Below are 26,174 nucleotides of genomic sequence, written 5' to 3' on the forward strand. Positions count from 1 at the left end.
GCCCGCCGCCCCCCCGCCGCCGCCGCCGCCTCTCGCCCCGCCGAGCAGCAGCCCCGCGCGCCGGCCGCCGCCAAGGTGACACACGCGAGCGCCGCCCGCCGCCGCGCAGCCGCCGGACGCCGCCGCGCCGAAACGGGGGGCGGAGCGGGGGGGGGGCGCGGGTCGGGGGCGCTGCCGGCGGGCGGGGACGGCGGCGGCCCCCGCCGCTCCTTCCGCCTCGCCTCGCCTCGTGCAGCCGCCGCCGCCGGGCTCCGGAGCCAGGTAGGGTGGCGGGCGGGCGGGCGGGCGGGCGGGCGAGGAGCGCGGCCCGCGCCGGCGGCTGGCGCTTCCCCACGGCCGCGGCCAGCGGCGGCGCAGCGCAGCGCATCGCGCGGGGCCCCGCTGCCCCCGGGCGGCGATCGGACCTGCTTTCGCCGGGCTGCAGGTTGGGAAAGGCAGAGCCATTTAAGAGGCTTCGCGCTTAAAACAGCAGGGCAGCGTATGCCGCGGTAAGCTTCCAGGTACAGGTTAACAGCGAGGGAGCTCCGGTGCTAACCGGGGCGGGGCGGGGGGGGGGCACGGTTTCCCTTCACCCCCGAGCCCCCCCCCGCCCCCCGGCCCGCTCCGTCTCGGCTTCGCGGCCCGGTTCGCCAGCTGGGAGGCGCGCAGCGTCTGCGGCCGCGGCTCCTCTCGGCGGCTCGGGGCCGCGCGTTTGGGCACAGCCCGCCGCTGGGAGCCGCGCTGCCGCCTCCGCGCGGGGCGGCCAGAAGTACAGGCCGTGTAAAAACTAGGGGGGACCGAAATCTGCTCATTTGCTTTAAACTTTAACTTTAAAAAAAATGAACTTTAAAAAAAGCAACTAAAGAAAACTTTAGTTGCTTATTTACGTTGCTAAGTTACGTTTTCTATAATAATTCCTTTCCAAGCAGTGAAAAAGAGCCTCAAAATGCCAGTGCAAGAGTGAGTTCTTCCCTTTGTTTACCTTGGTTTAACACATTTATTTACGTTATTCCTGCAGCTAGTGCAAGGGGAAGAATGCTCTGACAGTGGTTAGTAGGTTCGAATGAAGCACTTTATATTCTAGAGTACTTACAAATCGTGATTTTAGTATTTTTACAATGACTGTACAGTTGTGGGATGTTTGATCTACACCTAATAATGTTATCTCTTTTAGAGGCCCTTGTCAGGAAATGCATAGTTACTTTATGTTGTTGCATCTGAATTGTAAGTTGGTAGAAGAAACTGGTATAAAAGTGCAGAAATCTTCCTACTTAATTTGTGTGGGATGTCTTTTCCGTAGCACAGATGCCCCAAACTACTTGACTTTAAAAATAAATTATTATTTATTTTTAAGTAATCAAAGTCACCCAGAGAAGAACCTGTAAGACTCCTCCATGTTAATCAGCCTTACAATTACAAATATTTGTCATCAGAGAGCAAAAAATGGCATGTCAGCTATTAATTCAGAAAGGCAAAATAATACCTTCCGCCTCTGATCTGTCCATTTGTTACGGTTAGCTTCACAAATCGTGTTTAAGGAACACAGTTCTGATGAGTTACCAGCTTTGGTTAAATGTTACTGATAGTCTGAGCTGCTGTACAGTGGTCTGTGGCAGAATTACCACTGCTCAGAAGTGAAAAACAGGAAGACTATAGAAGAGATCCCGTAGATGGATGGAGCGAATGTATTTCTCTTTCTCTCTGCAAAATGTGCTTGTAGAGCAGTCCCTCTCTTCATGCACTGAATTCTGTGCTCTTAGCTGCCTGAGGGTGCCCCAGGAGACAAACTCATGGTTTAATTTAACTAATGTCAGCATTTCCTATCACTGTTCTCGGCTTGGTTATCTGATGCTGTCTGGCGAACATGTTTTTGTGGATTACGTTCTGCTATGACTGTTTCCTCTCGTGGATGGTGCACCGAGGCTAGGCATGTAGCTCCAGGCTGAAGATTTCCTGCAGATGCTGGGCCCCTAAAGCTTAGACGTTGCGATGATGAATGTCACTGTAAATGTTATTTTATGCATATGGCCAAAAATTTTAAGCCTATCACAAAGCCAAGTAATATTAAAGATATTATAGTGACATTAAAGACAGCTTGTTGTTATTTTCTGAAGGTAAAATGCCTTTATTTATAAAAACATAAATAAAATGCCTAAGAATATTCAGATAGAGACAGCATTTTAGGAAAATGACCGAAAGATTTACTAAGATAGAGACCAACAGGAAACAGGAAGGAAGGTGACAACCTGCATTTTGTGGCATAGAAGAGGACCTTTTAAAACAGTGTGTACTGATGGAGAACAGCAAGAGCAGAATTGTCTTTGCCGCATCTTCCTTTGTCATATTATGTTTATTTTTATTCTCCCTTTTCTTTAAAGGTAGTAAATGCTGTTCTAATCCTGAAGAGATATTTTCATCATCAATTTTTAAATACAAGTATTTGAGTGTTTAGTTCTTAGAATTATGGCTTCCAGTGACAACAGTCCCAAAAGCAGTAAAACTACTCTCAGGACAGGTGCCTGCATGTCACTTTTCATAATTATTTTTTTTTCCCCTGGCATGCTGCTTAGAATCGAGGATGCGGGGATGTTTGTGGCCCGCAAAGCAATACAATCCACTTAGATGCATCTCTTTGCTGTAAGCACAAACAGCTGGGTGCAGTTACAGGTAAATGGAAAGGGTACAGCAAGTCTGTGACCATCACGGTTCTTTTGTTTTAGACATTAATAGCTCTCAGTCACTTTGCTAGGAAGTGAAAGAAGTGAAAGTCTGCTTGTGTGGCTGTTAGCTGCGGGAGGCTGAGGATTTAAACCAAGCTAAAACCAGTTATTCCTGCGGAGGTCCTGGAGGGGGTCCTGCAGGGACAGCCGAGAGCCAGGGGGCAGCCCTGGCTGCCTCGGCCTGAGCCCTGAAGGGTGTAGGATGGCGACGGGAAGCTCGGAGGTGCCCAGGCTGCCCGGTCATTAAAGATCAGCCCAGGAGGATGGCAGTTTTTTGGTAGATTTGCTATCCTGAGGGGAGATATACCTTTTCTTCTTCACTTTGCTCTGTGTCACTCCTGAAAGAGAATAGCTTTGAAGTCAAGCTCAGAATTCAGCCTGGACTGGAATAAGGTTAAAAAAGCAAATCACTGCTACAAATAAACTACATCCCAGCTCCTCTAGGAGCCTATACAAGTCCAGCTCAGGGTGCAATGGAAAAGCTAACCTGAGCAAGAAGTTTAGTCTCTTTAGGCTGTCTTCATAATCAATGGAAAGATCCAGGCCTTTGCAGGGGGCAGTTGAAGCAGGACTAGCTTTGGGGTGTTTTGGAAGTTCACTCTCTTTTATAGAAGGAACCGGAAAAGAACAGTCTGTGGAGTCTGAAAAGGCCAGAAGCTTTTATGCCTTAATGGCCAGTAAGAGGGTGCTTAAGCCAGTCTAAGTCACTTCCCTAGAGGAAAATCGAAATGATCATGTGATAGTAGGATAATTTTTGCAGGCCTAAGGGAAGAGAGCTAATTCGACAAAATGTGTTTGTGGATCTACTCATTAGCATTCTTATAGAAACAGAAAATGGTAATGAGTTAGTATAATGGTCTATATGGAACTATTATTTATTCAGCAAAAAAGTACTGCAAAACAGATTCTTTATTCCCCTATAACATCACATAAGTCAATGTAAAGTTTTATAAAATAACAGAACTTGAAGGATGCTGTATCTTATTATAAATAATAACAAATGGCAATGAAAAGCAGACAAAGCATCGTTTACAAAAGCAACTTCTCAATATGTAGCGAAATGCGGCAGCCCTATTACAGTACGGTACAACTAGAAGAGAACAAGCCTGAGAACTCCCTAGCCTTGCGGAGTAGGAAGCGTTGTTCTTATCTCTGAATCCTCTCCATGTGTTTTTGGCAGAGCGAAGATGAGTGGTGAATATATTCTTGTGTGTGCAGTACAACTTGGAAAAAACTTCTGCCTCTATTTTACAGGTAATTATTACCTCTTGCTGAAAGAGACATACAGTGTCTGAATTCCTCTTAGAAGAGCAAAAGCTGCTAAGCAATTCAATCCTGTCCTTGGGTTGGCATCCATATTTTTATGGCATCCTGTTTTTTTTCCCATATTATCTGAGCAATCCTCAAAGCAATGACACCCCCCACCCACTTGGAAGAATGGTAGTTCCTAAATTATGGAGCTAGGCTGTTCAGTGCAACAGGGATCTGAGTCTGAGACAGCAGCCCCAGTGTGTTAATAGGTCAGTAGCGTCATATTACTGCTGAACACCTTAAGCTTCTGCTGACTTTATCTGTTTGAATAATTATCAAGAACAATTTCTTTATCACACTGATTTCAGATTGATTTTTCCGTAACCCTCAGTTCGGGGTGTTGTAGGCACAGTACCTCAGTCAGTGGAATCTCTGTTACTTTATGCAGTATATTCAGGTAAAGGACACGCAGAAGGGGTGGAGTTGAAATGGGTGGCTAACTTCTGATTTTACAGGATGAAATTAGTTAGAAAATGGTCTCTTCTTTGGAGGCAGTTTGTAATGACTTTTTCTTGTCCTTTTGCTCACTTAGAACAAAGGTGCTAATGCAAGCAGTATTTTGCATGATGTTCATTACTTGATTGTAGGCTTAACCTGAACTGAGCTGCTCACGCTTAAGTAACCCTAAAAGATTTTGCATGCCTCTTGCTTTAGTGGTAACTCAAGTTTTCAAATGACTGGTGGTTTCATCATCTTGTTGAGTTTGTTATGCTCACAACTAAAACACACGCTGTAGTTAGGGCAGGTCAGCTGGTGGGTTAGTGGTAACTGGGGAGTAGAACTGGAAACGGGTAGGCGGCTGGCTGCCTTCCAATCTTGTAAAACAAAACTGGTTAGAAAAGAAAGTGGTCTCTTCTGGGGAGACAGAACCTAATGGTTTTCTTTCTTCTTTTTTTTTTTTCCTCTCATTGCTCATTTGGAATGAAGATGATGATGGTAAGCTGAAAGTTTGTCATGGTTTAATCTGAACTAAACTGCTCAGGCTTACTAACCCACAAATGCTTTGCATACCTTGGCCAATAAGGTTTCAAACTGGTTGACAGCTAGTATGAAAAAGTGTTACAGCTCACCTTCTTCTGCTGTTGATGATGCCTTGTTTCCCCCTAATGTATAGGGTAGTAGCTTCCCCAATACAAGGACCTCATCATGCAAGTATAATTGCTGGGCAGGAGAGAGAATTGTTGGCAGCTGTACTTGCATTAACACATTTAGTAGCCTCTCTTGCTTGTTCCACAAATTGCTTCTGTCCTGGAAAATCTTTGTATCGTGACTGGGTTGCTAAAAGCTGGAGGGGGGAAGAACGATGTGGCCTCCATTTTGTTTGCGACTGCCCTTCCAAGAAATTATTTTGCCTGATATCTTTAATGGCAAAATGAAGCCTGTAGTGATCTGCTAAGAGCAGGGGAAATTATAGCTAAAATATTTCATCCTCTTCACTTAATATTTCTACAGAGCTGGAATGTGATGCCTTGTGTAAGGAAAAAATTCTCCAGCAACGAGTCTTTCGAAATGCAAATAGCCAGTTGCTTGTGGTTCAACCAGATTTAGACATGGCAGCTTTTGAAGATGTGACAGATCAGGAGATGAAGTCTGGTACACCATCTTTCAATCCCCTGCTATAACCGTTGTGATGTCTCTTCATGCCAGATGTGCTTTTGTTCTTTGTAATCACCAAGTCTAAAGGGCACGACCGACAGGAAAGACTTAAAGCTTCAGCTGTAGCTTACTCTTACCCCTGGCTAAGAATAAAGCTCAGCTAAAACAGCTGAAATTTTGCCTGTTTTGTGCATTGATAAGAGAGTACAAACGCCTTATGCAGCAGGAGCCAAAATCAGAAGTTCTTCTTAAGAGTTCCCTGCACTTCAAACAGGCCTGAGGCCTGCAGGATGCCCCGTGCAGGAAAGGGCCGCTAAGATTTCTGGTTAGCTGTGATCACAAACTAGGTTCTTAGTCTCTTTTCTGTGTTGCAGGTTTAAACAAGCATAGACAACACACTTAATACCGAAAGCTTGCTCTTTCTTCTAACAGCAGTAGTTAACATTGTACTTAAGGTTTTGTTTTTGCTTTTTTTGGCCCCAGCAATTCATTCAGGACCATATTTATAGAACACATTTATTTACAGATCACCGATGTGATCTGATTTACAGATCATTATTTACAAATACAATTCTCACTTTGTGCATGCACACAGAAGGATTTGAACATCCATCTCACACCAATTGGTAAGTTCACATGTCTTCCTGCAAATTCAAACTCTTAGTTATTGAATGTGGACATAAGGTCAAATACCTGCTATCAGTAGTCATAAAAATTTGAAGTCCTGGCTGTCCTGTCAGAAAAAGCGTCCTGGGAAGACAGCAGTTGCCAGTGCAACGGTAAAATACATAAATAGGGTTAAGTTGTTGCAGCTCTCCTTCTCAGCAGACTATTAAGGATAAATAATTTCTATTTAGGCAGTGGAATGCACTTCAACATTCACTGTTACAAAACTACCACGCCTTCAGCGGGGCTGCCTGTTGCATTCAGCATCCAGATAAAGAACAAGAATTATTACATGTGTTGTGAGAAAGAATTTGGGAAAACAATAGTTCGATTTAGGGTAAGTATCTTGCATCTGCTTTCCATACCTTCTATATGTATAAGGAGCAAGCAAAATTAATTCAAATATGTGAATTGAAATGAAACTTCTGAAGTCTTATACTGGCAATAACCCATTCCCTTTTTCTTCCTCAGGAAGGAGAAGTTCCCACAGAAATTCCTTGCGAAAGTAACTTCATCTTCTTCAAAAAGACATTTACATCTTGTAGCTCCAAAGCCTTCAAGTTTGAATATTCCCTAGAACAAGGAATGTTCTTGGCCTTTGAGAAAGAAGGCTACTTAAGAAAATTAATTTTAAAGAAAATGGCAAATGAAGATGAAGTGGATGAAACCATGAAGTTTCTAGCTTAAGTCAAAATGGAAGTCAGAACCCGTGAAATACTTTTATAGTCTCACGATTTATTTTCTGGCTTTAAAAAAAAATAAATCTTGTTCTTTTTTCATCCAAGGCAAGCTGGTTTTGTATTTTTAGCTTGCTACCCTAAGTCAGTACAAAAAATACATCTTAGAAAGGCAAACAAATTAAATTTCTTGGGGGGAAAAAAACAGGAGAGGAATGATTCCTGGTCAGACAGGAGAGAGAATTATACAATGAAGAAACAAGAGCGTGCACGCCTATGTAGTCCTGTATAGTTTCATCCCTAACATCTTTAGTGTCTGCTGATCAAATAGCTTTTTGTAGTACATTTCTCACATATGAATTAGACCTATTGGTGGGGGTGGGGGGGGAGAAAAGCATGCTCTTATTTAACTCTTGCCCTCTTCCCGAAAAACAATTGTAGCTTACAAAAACCCAGAGAACCAAAGAACCCCCAAGATACAAATCCTCAGAAAACCAGATTCCATAAGCAGACCATGCACCTGGGCCATAAACGCTCCAGGATGGCTTCTCTTCATCAAGATGATTTCTGGAGCGTCTTCACCAATCGCAGTTACACAAGTGACATTCTCGCCTTCAACTGACGTAGAAACAACAGAATTGGTTGTACTGGGAACTTAGAGGAATCTTGAATTAAAAAACTGATAACATCTCTAAACAGTTAAACAGTTAAAGTCCTAATAAAGCTGTTTGTCCTCAGCCCACTAGCAAAAAACGTCTTCATGCTTTTACATAAACTTTTTTAATTTAACAGTTAATTGCAAATTAGTGACTAAATGAAATATACATTTGTCCTTCTTAACATGCTATTCCGAACCAAGGTAGCTATGGCTGGCTCCCATAAGGAGCCTATCTCATATGGATGTAACGACACGCCATATGTTGAGGTCCGGCTGTGAACCCTGTTTTACGTATGCAGCTGAAAAAACAGTGGACTTCACCAAGAACAAGATTGTTGTAATGTATTCTGAGTATTTAATCCTTGAGGAAATTGGTATGACACGTATTATTCTTTTGTACATGTAATACAGGTTTTCTACTGATCCAACGCCAGCTAGTGCTAATCTGAACATGGGTTGCAGCTAGAGTCCTAGGTCCTCAACTTGCCATGCACAACAGTTAAGAAGAGGGCACAGTTGTCATAGTCCCTACAGGCAGAAATGCCTGGGGGAAACAGGAGCGCCTCTATCGTTAAACAGAGGAAAATCCTTAAACTTGCAGAATAGAGAAGACAAGTCTCTAGGCTTGTTTTCATTAAAAAAAATAATTTCAGCAGCTTTATAAAAGCACAGAAGTTAGAGACAAGAAACTGCAGTGATAACCCTGAGTATCTCGACTTCCAACTTCCTGCCCCTAGGATTTCACCAGCCGAGCTGTTAGAGAAAATTAGAAACCGGTTATTTAGGATCAGGTACAGCTACCCCTCAAGCCATAGCGCACTAAGAAGGATTCACTAGAGGGGCTTAAACTCCAGAATGGATTTAAGATATCCAGGTACCCAGTAGGGCTCAGTCCCAGTTCTAGAGGCTTGATGAATGTTCATAAATAGAATTAGACCAAATGGTTAACACCCACCACCACAATAATTCAGAAAAAAAATAACGATAATTAAGAGCAACTGATACAGTTTCAAAAGGACTGAGGAACATGTTCCATTCACAGAGAAAGCTCTAGTTGTTACCTTTTCATTTTTGCCTCAAAAACACAAAGAACTGGCCTCAGACCTGCTAGTCCTTAACATAGTACATCTGGACTACTACATTCCCAGAGCTCTCATGTAACTCATTCCTTACACAGGATATCTTAGACACATACCGCATACAGTATTAAAAAAATTGCATCTTACATTCGGTCTCAAAACACGAAATACCAAACACTTTCTATAACACATACTCAAATTCTACGGAGGGAGCTATAAATGAGTCATATTCATGCATCCTCCTTGCTGTACTGAAATAATGACTGTTACATTGGTATCTAAATCAGACCACATCAGACAGAAGCAACCATCTCAGTTCTTATATCAAGTTTAGCAAAGCAAAAGTGGCCAGTTACACAGTATTTCTCATGGTTACATAAGTTAAAAAAATTTTTTTTTTAAATCAAATCCAGATGTTTTTCTTTAATAAAAAAGATTTTAAAATCAAATCAGGAAATTAATCCAGTAGAATTCAGACAGCAGCTTATTCTTTCTGTCTATTGCACAGTCAGACTGAGGGAAACACAAAATTCTCTTCCTCTTACTATTAATAGCACCACAGAAGTACCACTGGAATTTGCAAAGTTAAGCAATCCTTATTACTGTGCAAGTCAGAAAAGATAAAGAAGTGAAGAAAGTTAAAAAAAAAAGTTTCATTTTTCCCCCTAAAATGCTATGAAACCTAAAGAAGTGAAAAAGAATGCTGTCTCAGTTTCAAGTCAAGCTATGACAGAAAGGTTACCTTTGCTGCCTTTGAAGTCACACAGGAAAAAGAGTAGCAGTGTTTATTTGGAAAACAAGCAACTTTATCATGGCCAGAGTGAGGTGTTAAAGCTAGATGCAACTGTTCATTAACACATTTGTGTGGGTGAACGTACAGGTTCCAGGGAAGCTTTGAAAGCCATATGGTATTTATGGCCGCTAAATTTAATCTGCAAAATTCCTCTTCTTCTAAGTCAATTTTTGTTTTCTTAAGGACAAGTCTTGTGTCAAGTCAAGTCCAAGTCAAGTCTTTAAGTATTTTCTTAAGGACAACACATATTCATAAAAACTATTTTTTGTTTAACACATCTCCACAAAGTAATGTAGAGCTGTAACAGTATGAATTAATCCTTGAGCTTGATTTTAGAAAAACAACATTATCTGCAGTGAAAACATTTTAACTAACCCCAAACTAGGAAAAAACGGTTCAGAATCACACACACACAGTTTCTGTAAATTCTTTATTGGATGGATTAAGAAAAAAGTAGTCCCTTTTCTACATCAACTCTCAGGGCCCACAGAGTTGCAGGGAGTGCCTTACATACAGTTCAGTTGTTGTGATGTCAGAACAACAGTTTAACTTTTCTCAGGTCAAATTTGTTTTACAAAATAGGAAACCAAACAGCAGTTATTTTAGAAAAAGAAAAAAAGGAAAAAAAGTCAAGATGACGCTAAAAGGCAAGTTATCTTCAGCTGTGTAAGTCTGTTATTGGTGTAACTAACTCCTCCCAATTTATAATGCAGCTTAAATCAGCTTGCTCTTGCCTGGACAGAATTCACTTTAAATCTACTTCTCCTCCAACATTTTTACTGCTGTTGCAATAAACCAAAAAATGATGTGTGATATGTGCTAATTTGTTACATCAAAGTAAGAAACAGCCTTGGGAACATCTGTGGGAACATCCTACATCCTGTGGTGGGGGCACGTACCCCGCCTGAGATAGGGGAGTTGAGCTAGCGAAGCGGCAATGTTAGTTTAGATAGCCTAATATGGTGATGGCAATGTCACACAACTGTGAAATATAGCACAACCTCGAAAGTTGTAAAATATATGCGTGACCTGAGGGTCACCACTCACAATGCAGAGGGCTGAAGAAGACCCCCTAGCAACAGCCGGCGCAACCGCAGAAGTTACAGGAAGTGCCACATATACCCGGAGCTGGAATTGCATATAAGGAGACTGTGAGGGGGGGATTGCACGCGCCGTTGGTGGAGCAGGAGACTCCCCGGCCGCCCAGCGCTGTTTTGCTTACTTGTAACTTGCTCCATTATTCCATTAAATTGGAATTTATGCAACCCGGCCCAAGTGGTTGTCAATTTGTCGCGTTTACCTATAACAGATGGATACTGATTTCTATAAGACTAGCTCTGCACTTGCTACTGTGGTACGTACATACTATGGACCCTTTGTCATTCATTTCTCCCTCATTAAACATCTCAGTAAAAATACGATGAAGCAAAGGCAGCAGTGAACAATTGTGTTTGTCAGGGACTCGGTTGCATCTTACAGACTCCACAGCATGGCCACAGCCTTGCAGATACCGACATCATGATAGTTAAAGTAGCAGAGGCCAGCGAAGGTAACGGCCGAGAGTACATACAGACCTGTATTGGCCAGTTTAATGGGTATCTCTCCATGGACGTAGTCAGTTATAACCTGTCCAAGACCCCTACAGAATAAGAGAGAGAAACAAGCTGAGAACAGAGAAGAGCATTCCTCACTGAAACCCACCCGGCTTACGGGAGCATTCTACTGTAACTGATACCAATCCTCTTCTCTGTGCTGTTGGTGTTAGTTAGTTCAATCACGTCATTTCTTTCACCCCCTATCACCCTTTCCTACAGAAAAAACAGTTTCCACTAAAAAAGCAGATGAATGTACTTCACAAAAAGTCACTCCAGAATTCATTCTACTTCAATTAAAAAAAATATATTGGCTCAGAGTTTTCTTAATGATACTGAGGAAACAAGGTGTTGAGCACAGCTCTTTCAAACAGTATAATTTGCCTCCAAGAAACAGTGGGCAGCTAACCTGACTTCCAAGGACAAAAGAAAAGAAACCAAAGGGAACATGCTTCTTGCCTGAACAGCAAGGTGTGGCACTCGGACCAGCCTTTAGCACAATCACACAAGAGATTCCAGGATGCATGTTTAGATTAGAAAATAGCAGCAACAAAAAAAATTAGCACACTCAGGATTTTCCCTACATCTGTCACACCAGAAGCCCGCTCTTTGCTCCCCATTTAATCTATCCTGCAATAGGTAGACAAGGGATGTGACTAAAATGATGTGGTACTTCTCTTCCCCAAAAGCACAGTGATATTTGCCTTCTGCAGTGACAGATGTCACCTTGCAAGAGAGAGAAGTGTATCTAATGCAATGGTTTGCTTCCTAGAATTTTGCCTTAGTCTAGTCTGGAACTGAAGGATCTACCACAAATTAGAAGCCAAGCTAGTGACCTAGCAATGTTCCAAGTGCTGCAGCAGATGCCGCTGGAAGTGAACACTAAGCTCATTTTTGCTTAGAGGGGATTGATACCTTACAGATGCCAAAAGCAAGAAAAGGGGAGCAAGGAACTACTAGAGACAGAGAAGCGAAGCAGAAAGTGGAGGTAACCTGAAAGGCAGCTTCTCTCAAGCTGTCAGAGCTATCAGCTCGGACTGGACAGGGGAACGTGAGGAGGGCAAGCAGCACCTCCCTGCACCCTGAGCTGTCCTAGGCACAGACAGATCAGGCAACTTGCGATTCACAGGCTGCCCTTTGACTGCAGCGTTGGTAAAGGATTTGCATAAGGCGTTTGCTTTGCATGGCAGAATAAAACTGAGCCATGTTAAGAGTTCTCTAACAGAAAAACTGCTCTGTGACTTTACAGCATAATAATTACTCTACACAAAGTCCTCAGGGGAAAAGACTGCTTTTTCCTCTTAAAGATATTCTACCACTGAGCATATATGAAAGCACCAGAAGGGAATTTTTCTGTGTAGGAACACTTCAGATTTTTAAGCCCATGCTTTGCAAACCAAGAATTTAATACTGGAAAAAATTTCCAGCTTAAAAAGAAAACAAAGAAAACCCCACACAGATGGGGGGCGGGATGCACTCTGATATGAGCTACCAGAAGCATCATACAGAAGAAGCAACACATTTTTCACATGGGGGAAATCCCCACACTGTTTACAGAAAAAGGATTTCTAGCATGAACCATCCGGACACGTGTCAACAGACACAGTCACTGAAGAACCAAATCTGCATGCATCAACACAAAATGTCCTCCAGGCAACTCATTTCAATACATGAGCCTGCAGCAACCTTTTCCATTGCCTGGGACTTCCCCATATGTTCATATCAGTACGACACTGAAATGCACATACCAAACAAGTGGAGAAATGCTTCAAAGGCAGGTAAGCTTAGCTTTATTTATTTTATATTTGAAAGAGCTATGCCAAATATTTTCAAGGATAGCTACATTTCAGATGAACTCTGTACTAAATTTGAGGGCGTTGGGAAGAAGCTCCCAGGCACAATGAGCCAAGTGCAAGAATGCCTGGTACAACTTGGAAAGAGCAAAATTCAGATTCAAGATAACCTTGTGTGCCAAAACACATTTAATTTGATCATCTGCTTTATCCCTGCCACAAGGAACTATGGACCAAGATCATCTCAAGAAGGCAAACACTGCCAGTTAGGCCAATCATGTCACTGAGCACACTCCTAACTAGACTCATAATGGAAAGAAAGACTAGTCTAGTCTATGTACATGAAAAATCACAGCAGAACTACACTTAATAGGAAGAATATCAGCAAGTATCTGTTTCCTAGAAAACAGAAGAAATTAATGACCAAGGTCTTGGTTTCTTTAGTACAATGTTTGTTATGATCTCTTCATTATGCAGAATCTCATCACCATTAAGATGTGCAAAGGGAGCCTAGAGAAGCTTAGAACAACTTGAATACAGTCCTGTCTTGCTTCTCTTCTCCTCTGTTCACACAACACTGATTCTTCTCCAAGATAAAAATATTGCAAGACTCTACACTGATGCAGCTTTAAGGACATGCTCAGATCTTATGTGGTAAAGCATAATGTGGAAGAAGAAAAAAAAAAGAAAAAGAAAAAAACAGCCACTAGCAGGGAAGGCCTCCTAATGTAAGATATTGTATTACCTGCAAACCACAAGATATAGACTGGAGAAGAACACTACAGAATGATAAGTTCACAGATACTTTAATAGTAGTATCTATCCTGCTTGCCGCTGAAAGAACAGTGTGACAGAGAAAGACCCAAAGTACGGCTAGTCTTGTCCAAGATGATGACAGTCACCAGAAGCTGGAGAGTGAGGATTTTGCGTGTGTCGCTTTCTAGGTGTTTCACAGTAATGAGGAAATAAGTCAAGAGACTTCCTGCCCTATGTGGAGCTAACCCAGGACTTTAGCCTAAGGCTTGGACCTGTTGTGACTGTGAGACTTTATTTTCAATTTTGAGGGACCTAAAGTGCTTACCAGTGACCATGGAGAGTGAGGGCTGCAGCCAGTGAATAGTCCACAGCTGGTCCAGGATACAGATAGGCCGCAGGAAGGAGGCCCAGCAAGAGGACACTGACAGCTCGCTCACCTGTCCAGTGCAAGGAGGCGGCCTTGGAACTGCCTGCAAGGAGAAATATGTTTCAGTGCAAAGTTCCTGTTCAGAGTGCTGCAATCTTAACAACAGAGACCTCACCCTGATCAACACTATACGGTTTTCTCAAACCTGACTACCAAGTTTTAGCTGAGCAAAATCAAGATGCCTTTGAATTACTGCTGTAGAATATGTATCTATTTTACAGCATCTTAAAGGTTCATTTTAAGAATTCCTCTCTTTGCTGCTGTTAAGAAAGAGAAACTTCTTTCACTAGAAAAGACTAGAAGTCTCAACAGGTGAAGTCAAAAGAAACAGCAGTCCTAAGCTCACAGTGTACGGTTCAAGAACAAGGTCAAGGTCAACCACGACAGGAAACAAAAACCTCTGAAACCAAAGCCTTTCTGTCTGATGAATTTCCGGAGTGTTACATGGCATTTATTTCTCCTGCCTGTCTCAAAAGGGCTTCAAAATCGAGATAGACACAGCTACAGGTGCCAGTGAATGGCAGCTCTGCAATAACTTGGCGCACAGTTCCGCCCGGGAATCAATATTGTTATTTTTAACTGTAAGTAGTGAATTAAACTTTTGGGACCATCAGAGTGATGAATGGCCTAGGAGTAGTCTGAAGGCCAAAGGATTTCAATCCCTCATAGATATTCAGCTGTGCGCAATGCGGTCTACATAACAGATGACTCTCGACGTAGAACAGCCAGTTAGCAAGCTCTGTAACCAACCCGTACTTAATGCAAGTTTGCAGGTATTGTTAGGGAAAACAAAAAATTTCAGAAGGTTCTGAAAGGAACCAAAGACCCTAATATCATAAGCAGTATTTTGAACCTGAATACCAACATCAGCCCAGGCAAAAAAGCACACAGAACTGACTCTGTGCAATTACCTTTAGAACACAATACCCCCAAAGCGTTTGCCTGGCATGCAGATGATATCCAGCTATCTAGAAGTAAAACCTAAAGAAATTTTTAAACTTGGACCGTACCATAAAGCTTTTCTTCATCTTTGCAAGAAGAGATTTCAAGAAGTGACAGGATAAGAAAAGCAAAGGATCTGCAGTGAAATGTGACAGGGACTGAGGCTGTGGACTAATAAGCTTTTCCCATGGGACTCCAGGGCCCCCAGCACTACACAGCACATGTGTGAAATCTGCTGTTGGTTTAACCTTTGTTTTGAGAACTGGATTCTCTTTGGCTTTGAGGCTCTGTTTCACCATATTATATAGCCTAAGGAAAGTTTTGTTAATGTAGCTTGGAAAGCTTTCATTGAATTTTAATATCAAGGCCAGAAAAAAAAAAAGGATGGAAATGGCTTGGCTGTGGTTAAGCAGCTTGATTTACAGGTATTTCTTTGTATTTTCTACCTCTACGTCACAATGTAATAGCTACAAAACATCCTTGACCTTTGGTCAGAAAATTTTCCTATTTAACTGCGCAACTATCGACGGACCAGAAGCGGGGCTGGCATGGTTATCTTTCACCATCTCTGCATATTTCTATCGTCTTGAGACAGGAAGAAACAACCTAAAACACAGGCTCTGCCTGCAGATCAGACTTCACACATTAACCTCAGTAAATCAGAAGAGATCAAGAAAGAAGCCACAACTGCAGTACTTCCACATTACTGCTGCTACTGGGCCTTAAGAAGTCTAGGCCTTTCTTTGTGGGTTTTTTTTTTTTTTTAATCTTTTATTCCATGGTTTCTCAGCTGAAATAAATTACCCGTTTTGGGCGCAAGCAGAGAAGGGGTTTTCCCCCGACCTTTTCAGTCAGCACCTACAGTTTAAAGACTTGCGGCAATTGCAAGCGTGACCCAGACGCTGCCAATCCAGGGAGCGTCACCGACTCCTCGGGCGAGACTCGGCCACAGCGCGGAGCAAACGAAACCAGCGCGGCCGCCGCCGCCCTGCCGCACCACCGAGGCCGCAACGAGGGAGCCGCGGGGGGCTCCGCCCCCCCTCCCCCCAAACCGCCCCCCGCCCCCCCCGCGGGACGTACCGTGGCCAGGCCGCGGCGGGCCGTGGCTCTGCCGGGCCGGAGCGGGGCGCTGGGCTACGGCGGCGGCGGCCAGCAGGGCGGGCGGCCGGAGCGGCGTCCTGCCGAGGAGCAGAGCTGCGGAGAGACGGGGCGTCAGGGCCGGGGCAGCCCCGCGGGGACGGGAGGGAAGGTGAGGGGGGGGGGGAAGGGGACACTCACCCGTGGCGGCGCCGCGGGGCCGCGCCAGCCCCGCCCGCAGCAGCCCCAGTGCCGCCATCGTCCCCGCCAACCCAAGGGCAGCGCGCCGGAAGCGGAAGCCGCCAACGCCCTTCCGCTTCCGGCGGCGCCCGCGCCCGCTAGGAGGCGGCCGGGGAGAGCGGCAGCAGCAGCGGCGGCGGCGCGGTTGAACCCCCGAAACGGGGAGCGCGGCCGCCGCCGTTACCTGCCCCCCGCCGCCGCCTCCGGCCCCCGCGACGCCTGCTCGCACCCGCGACGCGAACGCGGGGCGCAGGGGGCGCCGCCTGGGCGCCTCGGGCCTGGGCTCTGTCCCTGGGCCCCGAACAACGACAACAGCATCAAGCGTCTCCGCGTTTATTTATTATTCTCTCTTAAAGGAAGGCCGGGCGCTTCCACGGCAGGGGGAACTGCCCCGCACCAGCTTTCCCACTAATGCAGTGGGCAGGCCGGAGACAGAACACAAAACCCGCGGAGGCTTCTCTGCCAGCACAAACGGGCTCCCCGTTCCCCTACAGGGCAAGAAGGAAAGCCAGGCACAGCAGCCCGCCAGTGCTGGGGATGCAGAGAGGTCTCCAACACACACACACACACGTCTCTTCTCTTTTCATTACAAAAGGCGTATCTGCACCTTCACTGGAACGAGAGCATTCCCCTACGCTCCCTTCTGCCTCCAGCTAACTCTGCACGCAGCACACGGGTCTGCTTCTGCTGCAGGGAGGGAAGACAAAGTCACCACGTGCTTAAACCCAACAGCATTTCCTTTGTTATCAGCTTAGCTGACGGACTTTCATACTGGACTTTCATCTCTCCGCTCTTTTATTGCATGTGTTGGTCATTACTTGGGTAATGAAAAAAGAATCTGTTAAAACTTAATTAAAAAAATAAAAATGGTGCAAACACGCCCGTTTTCCCCTGTAGACAGCCTATGACATTTCTGCGCATCGAAGGTCAACCTGGCGACCGAAAGAGAACCTGGAGTAGGCAGGACCAACCTGCGGGACGGGTAACTGCTCCCCAGCTTCTCCAGCGCCAAGTCTGTGAAAAGCAAGGGGGCACCTCCTGCAGGCGGCCAGAGCTCAGTTTCTCCCCTGCGGGCTGGCAGGATGTATAAACCACAGTGTTGAACACAAGTTGTACCGTGTGGCAGTGCTGAAAGAAAAACACCTGCCTCTGTCCTCTACCTTGTTGTCTGAGCCACAGCCTAGACTCAGTATTTCCTCATCAATCCTCATCTGAGCTATCCTCTGATTTCTCATCAGCTGCCACTTTCCAGTTCTTCCTCTTGCTCCTCTTCTCTGGTACTTCACTGTTCCTCTCTGACACAGAATTGTGACGTTTCTTTCTCTTTTTGGGGGGGCATTTCTCTTTTTTCTCCTCAGATTCACTGTCCTCAGAGCTGCTGGTGGTTGAGCTGCTTGCATGGGAAAAGTCACTTTCCTGCCCAGAAGAGGAGGCAGGTTTCCTGGCAGGCACTTTCCTGGTCTTTTTCTTGCGCTTGTGTTTCCCTTTCCGGGTGCTTGAAGTCTCTTCTGAGCACTCACTCTCCTGGGAAGAGTCTGATGATGTTCTCGCCTGCTCCTTTTTCTTTTTCTTTCGCTTTTTGTGTGATCGTTTTTTTTGTTTCTTCTTGTGCGATTTCTTTGTTTTTTTCCGTTTGTGCGACTCACGGGCAGGTTGCTTTCCCAGATGAGACTTCTTCTTCCCATTGACGGCATTTTGTTCATCTCCTTCTTGCTGGTCACTGTAAGAAGAGCAAGTATGACCAGAAGGAAGTAGACAGGCAGGCCTGCAACAGTTGAGCCTTTTCTGTCTCAAAGTTTTAAACAAGCCCATTGATTCATTAGGCTTGTGCAGGGAGATGGATGCTACGACAGATAAGGTAGCTGCTTTTTTTGGTTCAAGTGTTTTTTTTAACAGTTTGGGTCCACACCTTCCTAATAGTCATTTTAAAGATATTTTAGCCAAAACCAAGGAGTACATGTATTCAAAACAACTGCGTATGAAAAACTCATTGATAGCAGGTTATTTCAAATCTGTGAATTAGAAATTCCAGATGAATAGTGTACTTGATGATTCTGCTACATATAGTTTAGAAACAATTAATGCTGTCTAAGATTTTATTTCACAATCAAGTCTCCATTTTGAAGGGAGGGTTCATATTCTCCAAATAAGGAGCAACGCGGATAATCCAGGTACACTGTAACACAAAAGGGAAACCTGGAGCTAATATTTGAGAGGCTGTATACTGAGCTGATTTGGATCCGGTCTATTACTCAGGCAGATCTCTCAGATTCATAACATTTTATTAACTTAAGTTACAGGTGAATGTCTGATAAATATAAGATTCCCCTTCTGAGACTCAGACGAGGGACAACCTGACACAGAGCAGGGAGTGTCACAGAAGAAGACAACTTAAACCTTAACTCAGTATTTTCTGCCTTAGAAGATAATGCCAGCATCCTTATGAAATTACATTTGTTCTGAATTGAAAAAAAATCCGCATTAATGGACTAGAATTTTTCAAGGACATCTCTAACTGAACAGTTCTGCTTTGACAGTAAAGGTTGATCTACAGTCAACACTGAAAACTCAATTTGTAAAATTCCCTGCACAACCTGACAGAAATAAGATTCTGAATAGCTTAGTGAGCCTGTTTGCCTTACCTATCTGTATCAAATTCTTCAGGGTATAACTCTTTATAGCCACTGTGACCCCATCTGTAAGGAAGCAGAAACATCTGTTAGAAACAGACAAGGCTTTTAAGAAAAATAAAAATAAATAAATAAAGTTCTGAAAAGTCAGAGCCACAAAATGAGCATGAGTTTAGACAGCAAAGAAGAAAGGACATGAGAACGTTCTCAACAAAAAAGGAAGGAAAAGCAACCAATTTGGATGGTACTATATTAACACACGTGATGTTCTCAGTCTCCTTCCCATTTCAGATTAGGGAAATGGCACAACTCACATTTCTTCAAAATACCCAAGAGCACTAATCTACATTTCTCAAGATTTTTTTTTCAATTCCTTGCGCAAAGTAATAAACACTAAGCTTAATGTGACTTCAGAACTCTATGGATGAACTCAAATCTAGGCATTTTGTGACACTGCACAAGTTCGTGCATCTTACTTATTCAGCCTCAAAATGAGATTAACCACTATTTTATAGGAGTACATATTGGAAAGGGAAACGTAGCAACTTTTGGGGACAGGACTTCAGAAAGGTGTTCTGGTTATAATCTCAGAGTATTGATTCCCCCACAGACCTGTCTGGCATGTTGGCTTCACATTCATAGAGCTTTTTATTCCAGGACCGGGCCCTAAGGAGATCATCTTCGAAGGGGTCAAGAAATTGCGAGTTCTTTGCCTTCCAGTCGGCCCTGTGGCTCTCCTCATCAAAGCCGTCGCTGCGCATCCGACTGCTGCAGAGAGAGAACAGTTGTCCTTCAGCAGTCAGTTCTGGTGGAGAAACTTTCTGAGCAAGGGGTTAGTCCAGCGAGGGGAGCAAAAATCCAGCAAGTCTGGGATGTCCATCTATGCAAGAAGACTGAATATCATTTCCACAGACAGTCATCATTAAGAGCTCGTACAAAGCCAATTCAGTGGCTAACACTGGTTTTCACATTTACCACTGCTCTCTATGCACAGCAAAATTCTTTGCAAACAGCGATGCTCACAGCACTTGGAAGAGCTCCCTCTTTACTTTGCCTACCTCCAAAAATGTAGTTCTCTTCCTCCAGAATACTGTTCCTCACTTGAAGTGCCACATTTCCTGAGCCAAGCAACCCCAGTGGACTCAGCACAGGTGCGAAAGGTGTTCTCTCCCGAGAAACTAAAACCACTTCCTCTAACATACGCACTTCTGAAAAGTCTTCACACCAGTAAAAATCCAGCGTAACAAAACAAAAAACAAAACAAAACAAAACAACCCCCCCCCCCAAACCAGAATGGTTTAAGAGATACCCCTCGAGCAGCAGTCAATACCGGGGCTACTGCAGGACCCCATACTAGAACAATTTTGTTCGCTGCTAGACCTACATCTCCTTTTAAATGCCAGTACATTTAGACTCTCCTTACAACATCCTGACATGCTACTTAAGCACTTCCTACCCCAACTGCTTCAGAGAGCCTGGCCTACTTAATCCTGTATTTTAAAGACTGTACATCTAGATGAATAGATAAAAGGTCAGACTTAAGCAGGGGTTTTGACCTCTTTCTGGGGATTCACTAAGAAGGAAGCATGGATCTCTACTGCCACCATGGTCTCCTTATATTATACGGTCATCACATAATGCTCTTAACATATTTTTAAAATATTATTTAGTATTATAAATACTGTTAAGTCAAGGCAGTTATTTCCTCCACACAACTAAAACCCACCTGGAGGTGTCAGACAGCATTCTGCTTTGCTTTCTCCAGTAAGTCTCTTCTGTTTGCTTCTCCCACTCCCGTATTTTCCACATTTCTGATTCTTCCTGAATCTGTAAATCATAATAGGGAAATAAGCTTAATCTTTCCACATTAGGGAAACTTTACAGACAGGTAGCATGTAGTACCAGCTCCTATGTCATCACTCCCGCTACCAAAATTCACACCAAACTTTCCTCAAAGAGATGAATATAAACAAAAGGAGAAATCTCTTGATGGCAATACACTAGCAAAACAATTAAGTGTCACAGCATGATAAATAATGGGTTTGATCCTGCAACTGGAGCTTTGATTGCCTCATTTTGCTATCTCACCCAGGCTGACTACCTTGCCTTGTCATTCATTGCCATTCCAAGCGTACGTGCAGCCAAAGAATTCAGTATGCAATCATCACCCGGAAGGACAAGGCCAAAGGAAGAACTTACATGAAAAACTGAAAAAAAAACACAGCATGCAAATACTGAGGGGGGTGACATGCATTTATGTTCATGTGCTCTGACTGTAAATGAATAATTTTGTGAGTGCATGAGATTAATGAGTTGGACCTGCTTAATTACAAGGATTAATTAAATAGCTTGCTACAGATGATGCAGCTCCTATATCATCCACTAAAATACTGCCTGTGTACATTAACACGAAGTTCAAGACTTTTGAAGCATTTACAGTATGTAAAAGCTATAACGGGGGGAAAAAAACCTTGCTTTAGGGGTTTAGGTTTTTTAGGAAGTAAAGTATAATTCCCATGAAAGAAGATCCCGAGAAAACTGTCTGCAGAGCAGGCAAATCCGGCGCGCAAAGGCAGTGCCAGGCCCCTGCCAGGCTGCCACCTCAGGAGAGCCCAGAGCAGGCAAAGCGAAAGTGAGAGCAAGTCGGTCCTGTCACTGCCTTCAGCAAGTTCCTTTTCTGCCCCCAAAACGCGTCTGCTCCCCCCTTCTCCCCCCCACCGGCTCGGGCGGCGCCCGGGCGGCAGCGGAGCGGGAGGCCGGGCCGGAGCCCCCCGGACCGCCCGGGGCCCGGCCTGAGGGGGGGCCCCGGGGCCCCGCGCCGGGCCGGGCCGGGCCGGGCCGCGCCGTACCTTGTTGTGCGCGCCCGTGTGGCGGATGACGTTCCGCAGCAGCACCTTCCCCACCGGCACCCGCGACATCGTCCCGCCGCGGCCGCCGGGAGGCCTGGCCTGGCCTGGCGCGGCGCCGAGCCGCCCGCTCGCCGCGGAGCCCCGGGCCGCCGCCGCCGCCGCCGCCGCGCCCGGCCGCCGAGCCGCGGGAGCCTCCCCGCCGGAAGCGGGTCCGCGCGGAACGCCTCCCCCCCGGCAACACGCACCGCGGGCACCGAGCCGCGGCGGGCCCAGGGCGGAGCGGCGCCGCGGCGATCCCGACGGTCGCGGCGATCCCGACGGTCGGCTGCACCGCGGGGCAGGCGGGGAGGCCGCGGGGCGCGGGTGGGAAGCGGGGAACAGCGCAGGTCCGGAACGCGCGGGTGCGGGTAGGAGGGCGGGGGGGAAGGCGAGGGGGACGGGACAGAGCGGGGCCCTTCCGGCGCGGGTCGCCATGGCGACGGCGGGGGCCGATGGCGGCGGCGGCGGGCGAGATGGCGGCGCAGGCGGCGCAGCTGTGGTCGCTGCTGGACGAGCTGGCGGAGAGCGATCCGCAGGCCTACCGCCGCCTCCTGCGGCAGCAGCGCGCCGAGGCGCGGCGGTTCTGCGCCCCGCCGCAGCCGCGCCTGTGCCTGCGGGCCCGCGCGGCGGTAGGTGCGCGGCGCCGGGGCCGGGGCCGGGGCCGGGGCCGGGGCCGGGGCCGGGGCGGGCCGGGGGGGCGGCGCGGGGCGCTCAGCCGCGGTTCGGTCTCTTGCAGGGCGCCGCCGCGAGGCCGCTGTTCGTTAACGTCTGCGGCTGGAGCAGGATCCCGGCGCCGCGGGCCCCCGCCGATCCCGTCCCGGTCAGCGCCGGGGCTCTGCAGGAGGTCGCGGAGGCGGCAGGTGCGTGCGGCGCCCGCGGCGGCGCGTTTGGGGCAACGGGCGGTGCCGTGACTGTGGCTTTTACTCGGCCAGTCCTTAACTCTGGGGGGTTTTGGCTTGGTGGGATCAGGGCTTTAAGGACGCAGAAGACGTATCTAAACCCCTTTCTCTTTGGAAAAACCTCACACAGCGCAACCGCCGGTAGACACCTAAATCCTGAAAAGCAGGGAGCCGCTAGCTCTTTTTAACCACCCGTGGTCATGGTGATTTGGATCATGTCCCCCTGCTTGAGCACAAACGCAGTGCTCAGATGGGTATCTTCTCTGCACGAGGCTGCAGACCGAGCTCTCTACCCGAAGCTGCAAATTCAGTACCATGACTTTTAAATCAAGAGACTCTAAAGAGCATCACAAACTTACTGTAGATATAAGGTTGTAGGCAATATATGCCAGCCCCTGCGAACAAGGATGTGGTACCATTGCAATAATGCTGACACATAACTGATTTTTTTTAGAACATTACAGCATTATAGATGTCGCATATAACCCAGATGTTCTTCAGAGAGCAGAAGAAGACACAGAAAAAATGGAACACTTGATCCATTTGACACTTAAATTCATTGAGGAACGATGCAGCCTTACTCTTTCACGCTCCTACACTATTGAAACGTTCAAACTGAAAGGAAGCCTGGAAAGGATGCAGCAAAGCCTGAAAGGGAAGCAGATGCCAACTCCACCTCTCAGCCAGAACCCAAGGAATGGTACGTGGATATCTGCGGTCACTTTTCTCTAAAGGCCTATCAGACTTCTCCAACAAACTTCCTCAACCTTAATCTTTCTTAGCCAAATCCTTGCCTTAAGCATAAACCAGACACAAGAATTTAGAGTAGCAGTGCAGTATTCATACCAGACTCCAGTTTAACCCTGCTGGCCTATCTACATTCACCTCTAGGTCTTGGCCCTTCTCTCCTGCATTCTACACTTGAGAAACTGTAGTGACGCTGAAACAGCACATTCCCACCAGCCACGGGAATGCTGCTGGGGTCGGATCCTTGGAGGTGCTGAGGATCTCTTGCTCTGACCCAAGTAAAAGGGGTAGCCGCTGTAACCAGTATACTGAAAATATGTACTTTTAGCCACTTAGCAGTAAAAGCAGAAATCACGAGTGAAAGAGCAACTGCAAATTACAATCTTCAGCCAATAAACTTCTAATTGCAAAGCAGAACCTTGAATTAATAATACATTTTTCAAGTGGCATAACATGACAATTTTTAATAACTCAGTACTAAGTGTGGGTTTTTTTGTGTCTGTATGTTAAAGAACTGACTCTTGATCAGCTGCTACATAGCATGGAAGTTGAGGATTGCATCAATGATCCTGTGCTGCTGCAGGAAAGCGTTAAACAGTCTAAAGTGCATCTGATAGAAGAAATTACTAGCACAGAATTGCCAGAGGAGCTAAGTACACCTGTCTATGAAATGCTCACTGTGAAGGATGCAAACAAGAAACCACTAAAGATTGAGCTGAAAATTGAATTGCCTAAGGTTAGCTCTGTTTCTGAGTGTGATCTGAGTATTTCAAAGGTAAGATAACAGGAAGAATAACCTTGTGGTTTCTGTATAGTATCCAGTTCCCAGAAACACTCACTGCTAGTTCATCATCAGAGAGTTAACCAAGTATTTTAATTTGTTTGTTCTAGGATGATGTAATCATTGAGGTCTCTGAAAAATACAAACTACAACTAGATCTACCAGAATTGGTGGACGAAGAAACAACTACAGCCGTATTTAACAAAGGAAAAGGGGTATTACTCATCACAATGCCAGTTGCCAAGGCAGAACATTAAAGACTGCATTCTGTCAGGTTTATGCTCACAGATCACAGAAGCCCAGAATGAGAATGCTGACTTTTACCTGGTGATGACAGGTGGTTTTTTTTGTTTGTTTGTTTTTTTGTTAACCTTCTGATCTTCGAAGGTGAGTATCTCAAAATGCCTTTAGGATTAAAGAGCCTAGAGTGTGGACATAGAAAAGGAAGTCAGGAGAAATATTAGCACCACTGAACTTGGAGAAAAAAGTTTTTAAAAAAAGTAAACATTCAAGAAATACTTGAATATGTTAACAACTGTAGTATTTAAGAGACTTAAATGCATACAGGCTTTACTACATCATTCAGTTTTGCCTTAATATATAGCAATAGCAGTTGATAATTTTTTTTAAATAAATGCTCTTTGATTACTGGATTTATGTGGCTAGAGTAGCTCTCACATGCATTTAAGGCTGGAACAACCACCAGAGGTACATCATGTGCAGTTCTACAAGTTGTTCTGCACCCTCTTCCAGTTCTTTTTAGAACAATCCCTGCTGATCTTAACGGGAATAGGCTTCGTCGTCTTTTCAGTCACTGAATATGCTTGATCTCACTTTATCAGTTTGGTAATTTCAAAATGAGACCGTGAAACAACAGACCTGTTTTATACCATTCAAAGCAGCATATAAAGAATCAGCGCTCAAGAACACTTACGGGTGAAGCTAGGTATCAAAAACAATCTTGGAATACTTCAACTAGGAAAACAAGCTGCATGAGTTTACACTAATACACAAAATAACTTAAAAGAACAAAGTACCTTCAAAGACTAATAAAAATGAATATCATTCATTGGGAAAGGGACATACAATAACTTAAATCATCTTAGTTTCATCACCGATTGGGTATTACATTGTTCTTAGGCCTTCTATGCAGTATTTGCACTACACCATGTTTCTGTAATGATGTTCATCAGATCAGAAATCAAATAAGTTGGTGTAGAGCTGCAATTTTAAAATGGGGGCTTACAAATGAGTAACAACTAGCTTTTCTCTTTCTTTGTTTCAAAGAAACTCAGGAGGCTGCATTGAAATCCTGTTCAGCGGTTATAGCTGCAAGTCCAGGCTGAAACACTGTGACTGTGTGAGCTGAGCCAGCAGGCTGCAGGCTGGAAGCGGTGCCAAAAGTCACTGTCAGCACTCCAAGCGCACACACATGGAATTGGAACACACTTCCCGCCCCCAAAAATCCTCAGTCTGACTGTCATTCAGAGAGTGCTTCCATAGGATAAACTACTTAGCTTAGTGTTCAAGGGCTTCCCTTAACCAGAATTTGAGGTACTGGTGAACGTAGCACGAAGGAAGATTCAAGTTCAGTGCTGCAGGGTAGTACAAGCACAAGAGTACTTAAGCGTGTGTTATTTCTGAACACTTGTGGTTACAACGTAAGGTTAATAGGGTGAGTTTCACTACCAAACTGGAAAGGTAAACAGCTCTCATTGTGCCATAGCAGTATGATAAGCCACACACATTACAGAAGAGAAAAGCACGGGAATAATTTTAGTAGTTTGTCAATCCCAAATGTTTAATAGAACACACAGGTTCACTAGAGCAAGTCTGGAACCAAGATATTTCAGATCATTAAAAAAAAAAAAAAAAAAAAAGCACTTTTTTTGCTTAAGCCAGACATGAAAACCAGGTATCGTT

General features: G+C 45.1%; 4 protein-coding genes across 4 annotated transcripts; 2 read left to right on the top strand and 2 right to left on the bottom strand.

Annotated features, from left to right (window-relative positions):
• Window positions 1-382: 382 nt before the first annotated feature.
• Window positions 383-10,881, top strand: IL18 (interleukin 18). Its single transcript, XM_067310228.1, has 6 exons — window positions 383-488; window positions 3,880-3,953; window positions 4,938-4,946; window positions 5,463-5,603; window positions 6,464-6,609; window positions 6,744-10,881. The coding sequence occupies exons 1-6, from the start codon at window positions 481-483 to the stop codon at window positions 6,957-6,959; spliced, it is 594 nt and encodes a 197-aa protein (XP_067166329.1). The 5' UTR covers window positions 383-480; the 3' UTR covers window positions 6,960-10,881.
• On the bottom strand, window positions 9,893-16,344 carry SDHD (succinate dehydrogenase complex subunit D). The gene is made up of 4 exons (XM_067310226.1): window positions 16,268-16,344; window positions 16,070-16,183; window positions 13,946-14,090; window positions 9,893-11,118 (listed from the first exon to the last, which is right to left on the bottom strand). Exons 1-4 carry the CDS (start codon window positions 16,323-16,325, stop codon window positions 10,953-10,955), a joined length of 483 nt encoding a protein of 160 aa, XP_067166327.1. The 5' UTR covers window positions 16,326-16,344; the 3' UTR covers window positions 9,893-10,952.
• Window positions 16,345-17,414: 1,070 nt separating this feature from the next.
• NKAPD1 (NKAP domain containing 1) lies at window positions 17,415-21,922 on the bottom strand. The gene is made up of 5 exons (XM_067310224.1): window positions 21,786-21,922; window positions 20,663-20,763; window positions 19,549-19,704; window positions 18,949-19,002; window positions 17,415-18,026 (listed from the first exon to the last, which is right to left on the bottom strand). Exons 1-5 carry the CDS (start codon window positions 21,852-21,854, stop codon window positions 17,507-17,509), a joined length of 900 nt encoding a protein of 299 aa, XP_067166325.1. The 5' UTR covers window positions 21,855-21,922; the 3' UTR covers window positions 17,415-17,506.
• A 348-nt stretch (window positions 21,923-22,270) lies between these two features.
• PIH1D2 (PIH1 domain containing 2) lies at window positions 22,271-26,131 on the top strand. The gene is made up of 5 exons (XM_067310064.1): window positions 22,271-22,453; window positions 22,561-22,684; window positions 23,178-23,423; window positions 23,983-24,245; window positions 24,362-26,131. The coding sequence occupies exons 1-5, from the start codon at window positions 22,277-22,279 to the stop codon at window positions 24,506-24,508; spliced, it is 957 nt and encodes a 318-aa protein (XP_067166165.1). The 5' UTR covers window positions 22,271-22,276; the 3' UTR covers window positions 24,509-26,131.
• The last annotated feature ends 43 nt before the right edge of the window (window positions 26,132-26,174 follow it).

Source organism: Apteryx mantelli, chromosome 23 (genome assembly GCF_036417845.1).
Source record: "Apteryx mantelli isolate bAptMan1 chromosome 23, bAptMan1.hap1, whole genome shotgun sequence".
Lineage (NCBI taxonomy): Eukaryota > Metazoa > Chordata > Aves > Apterygiformes > Apterygidae > Apteryx > Apteryx mantelli.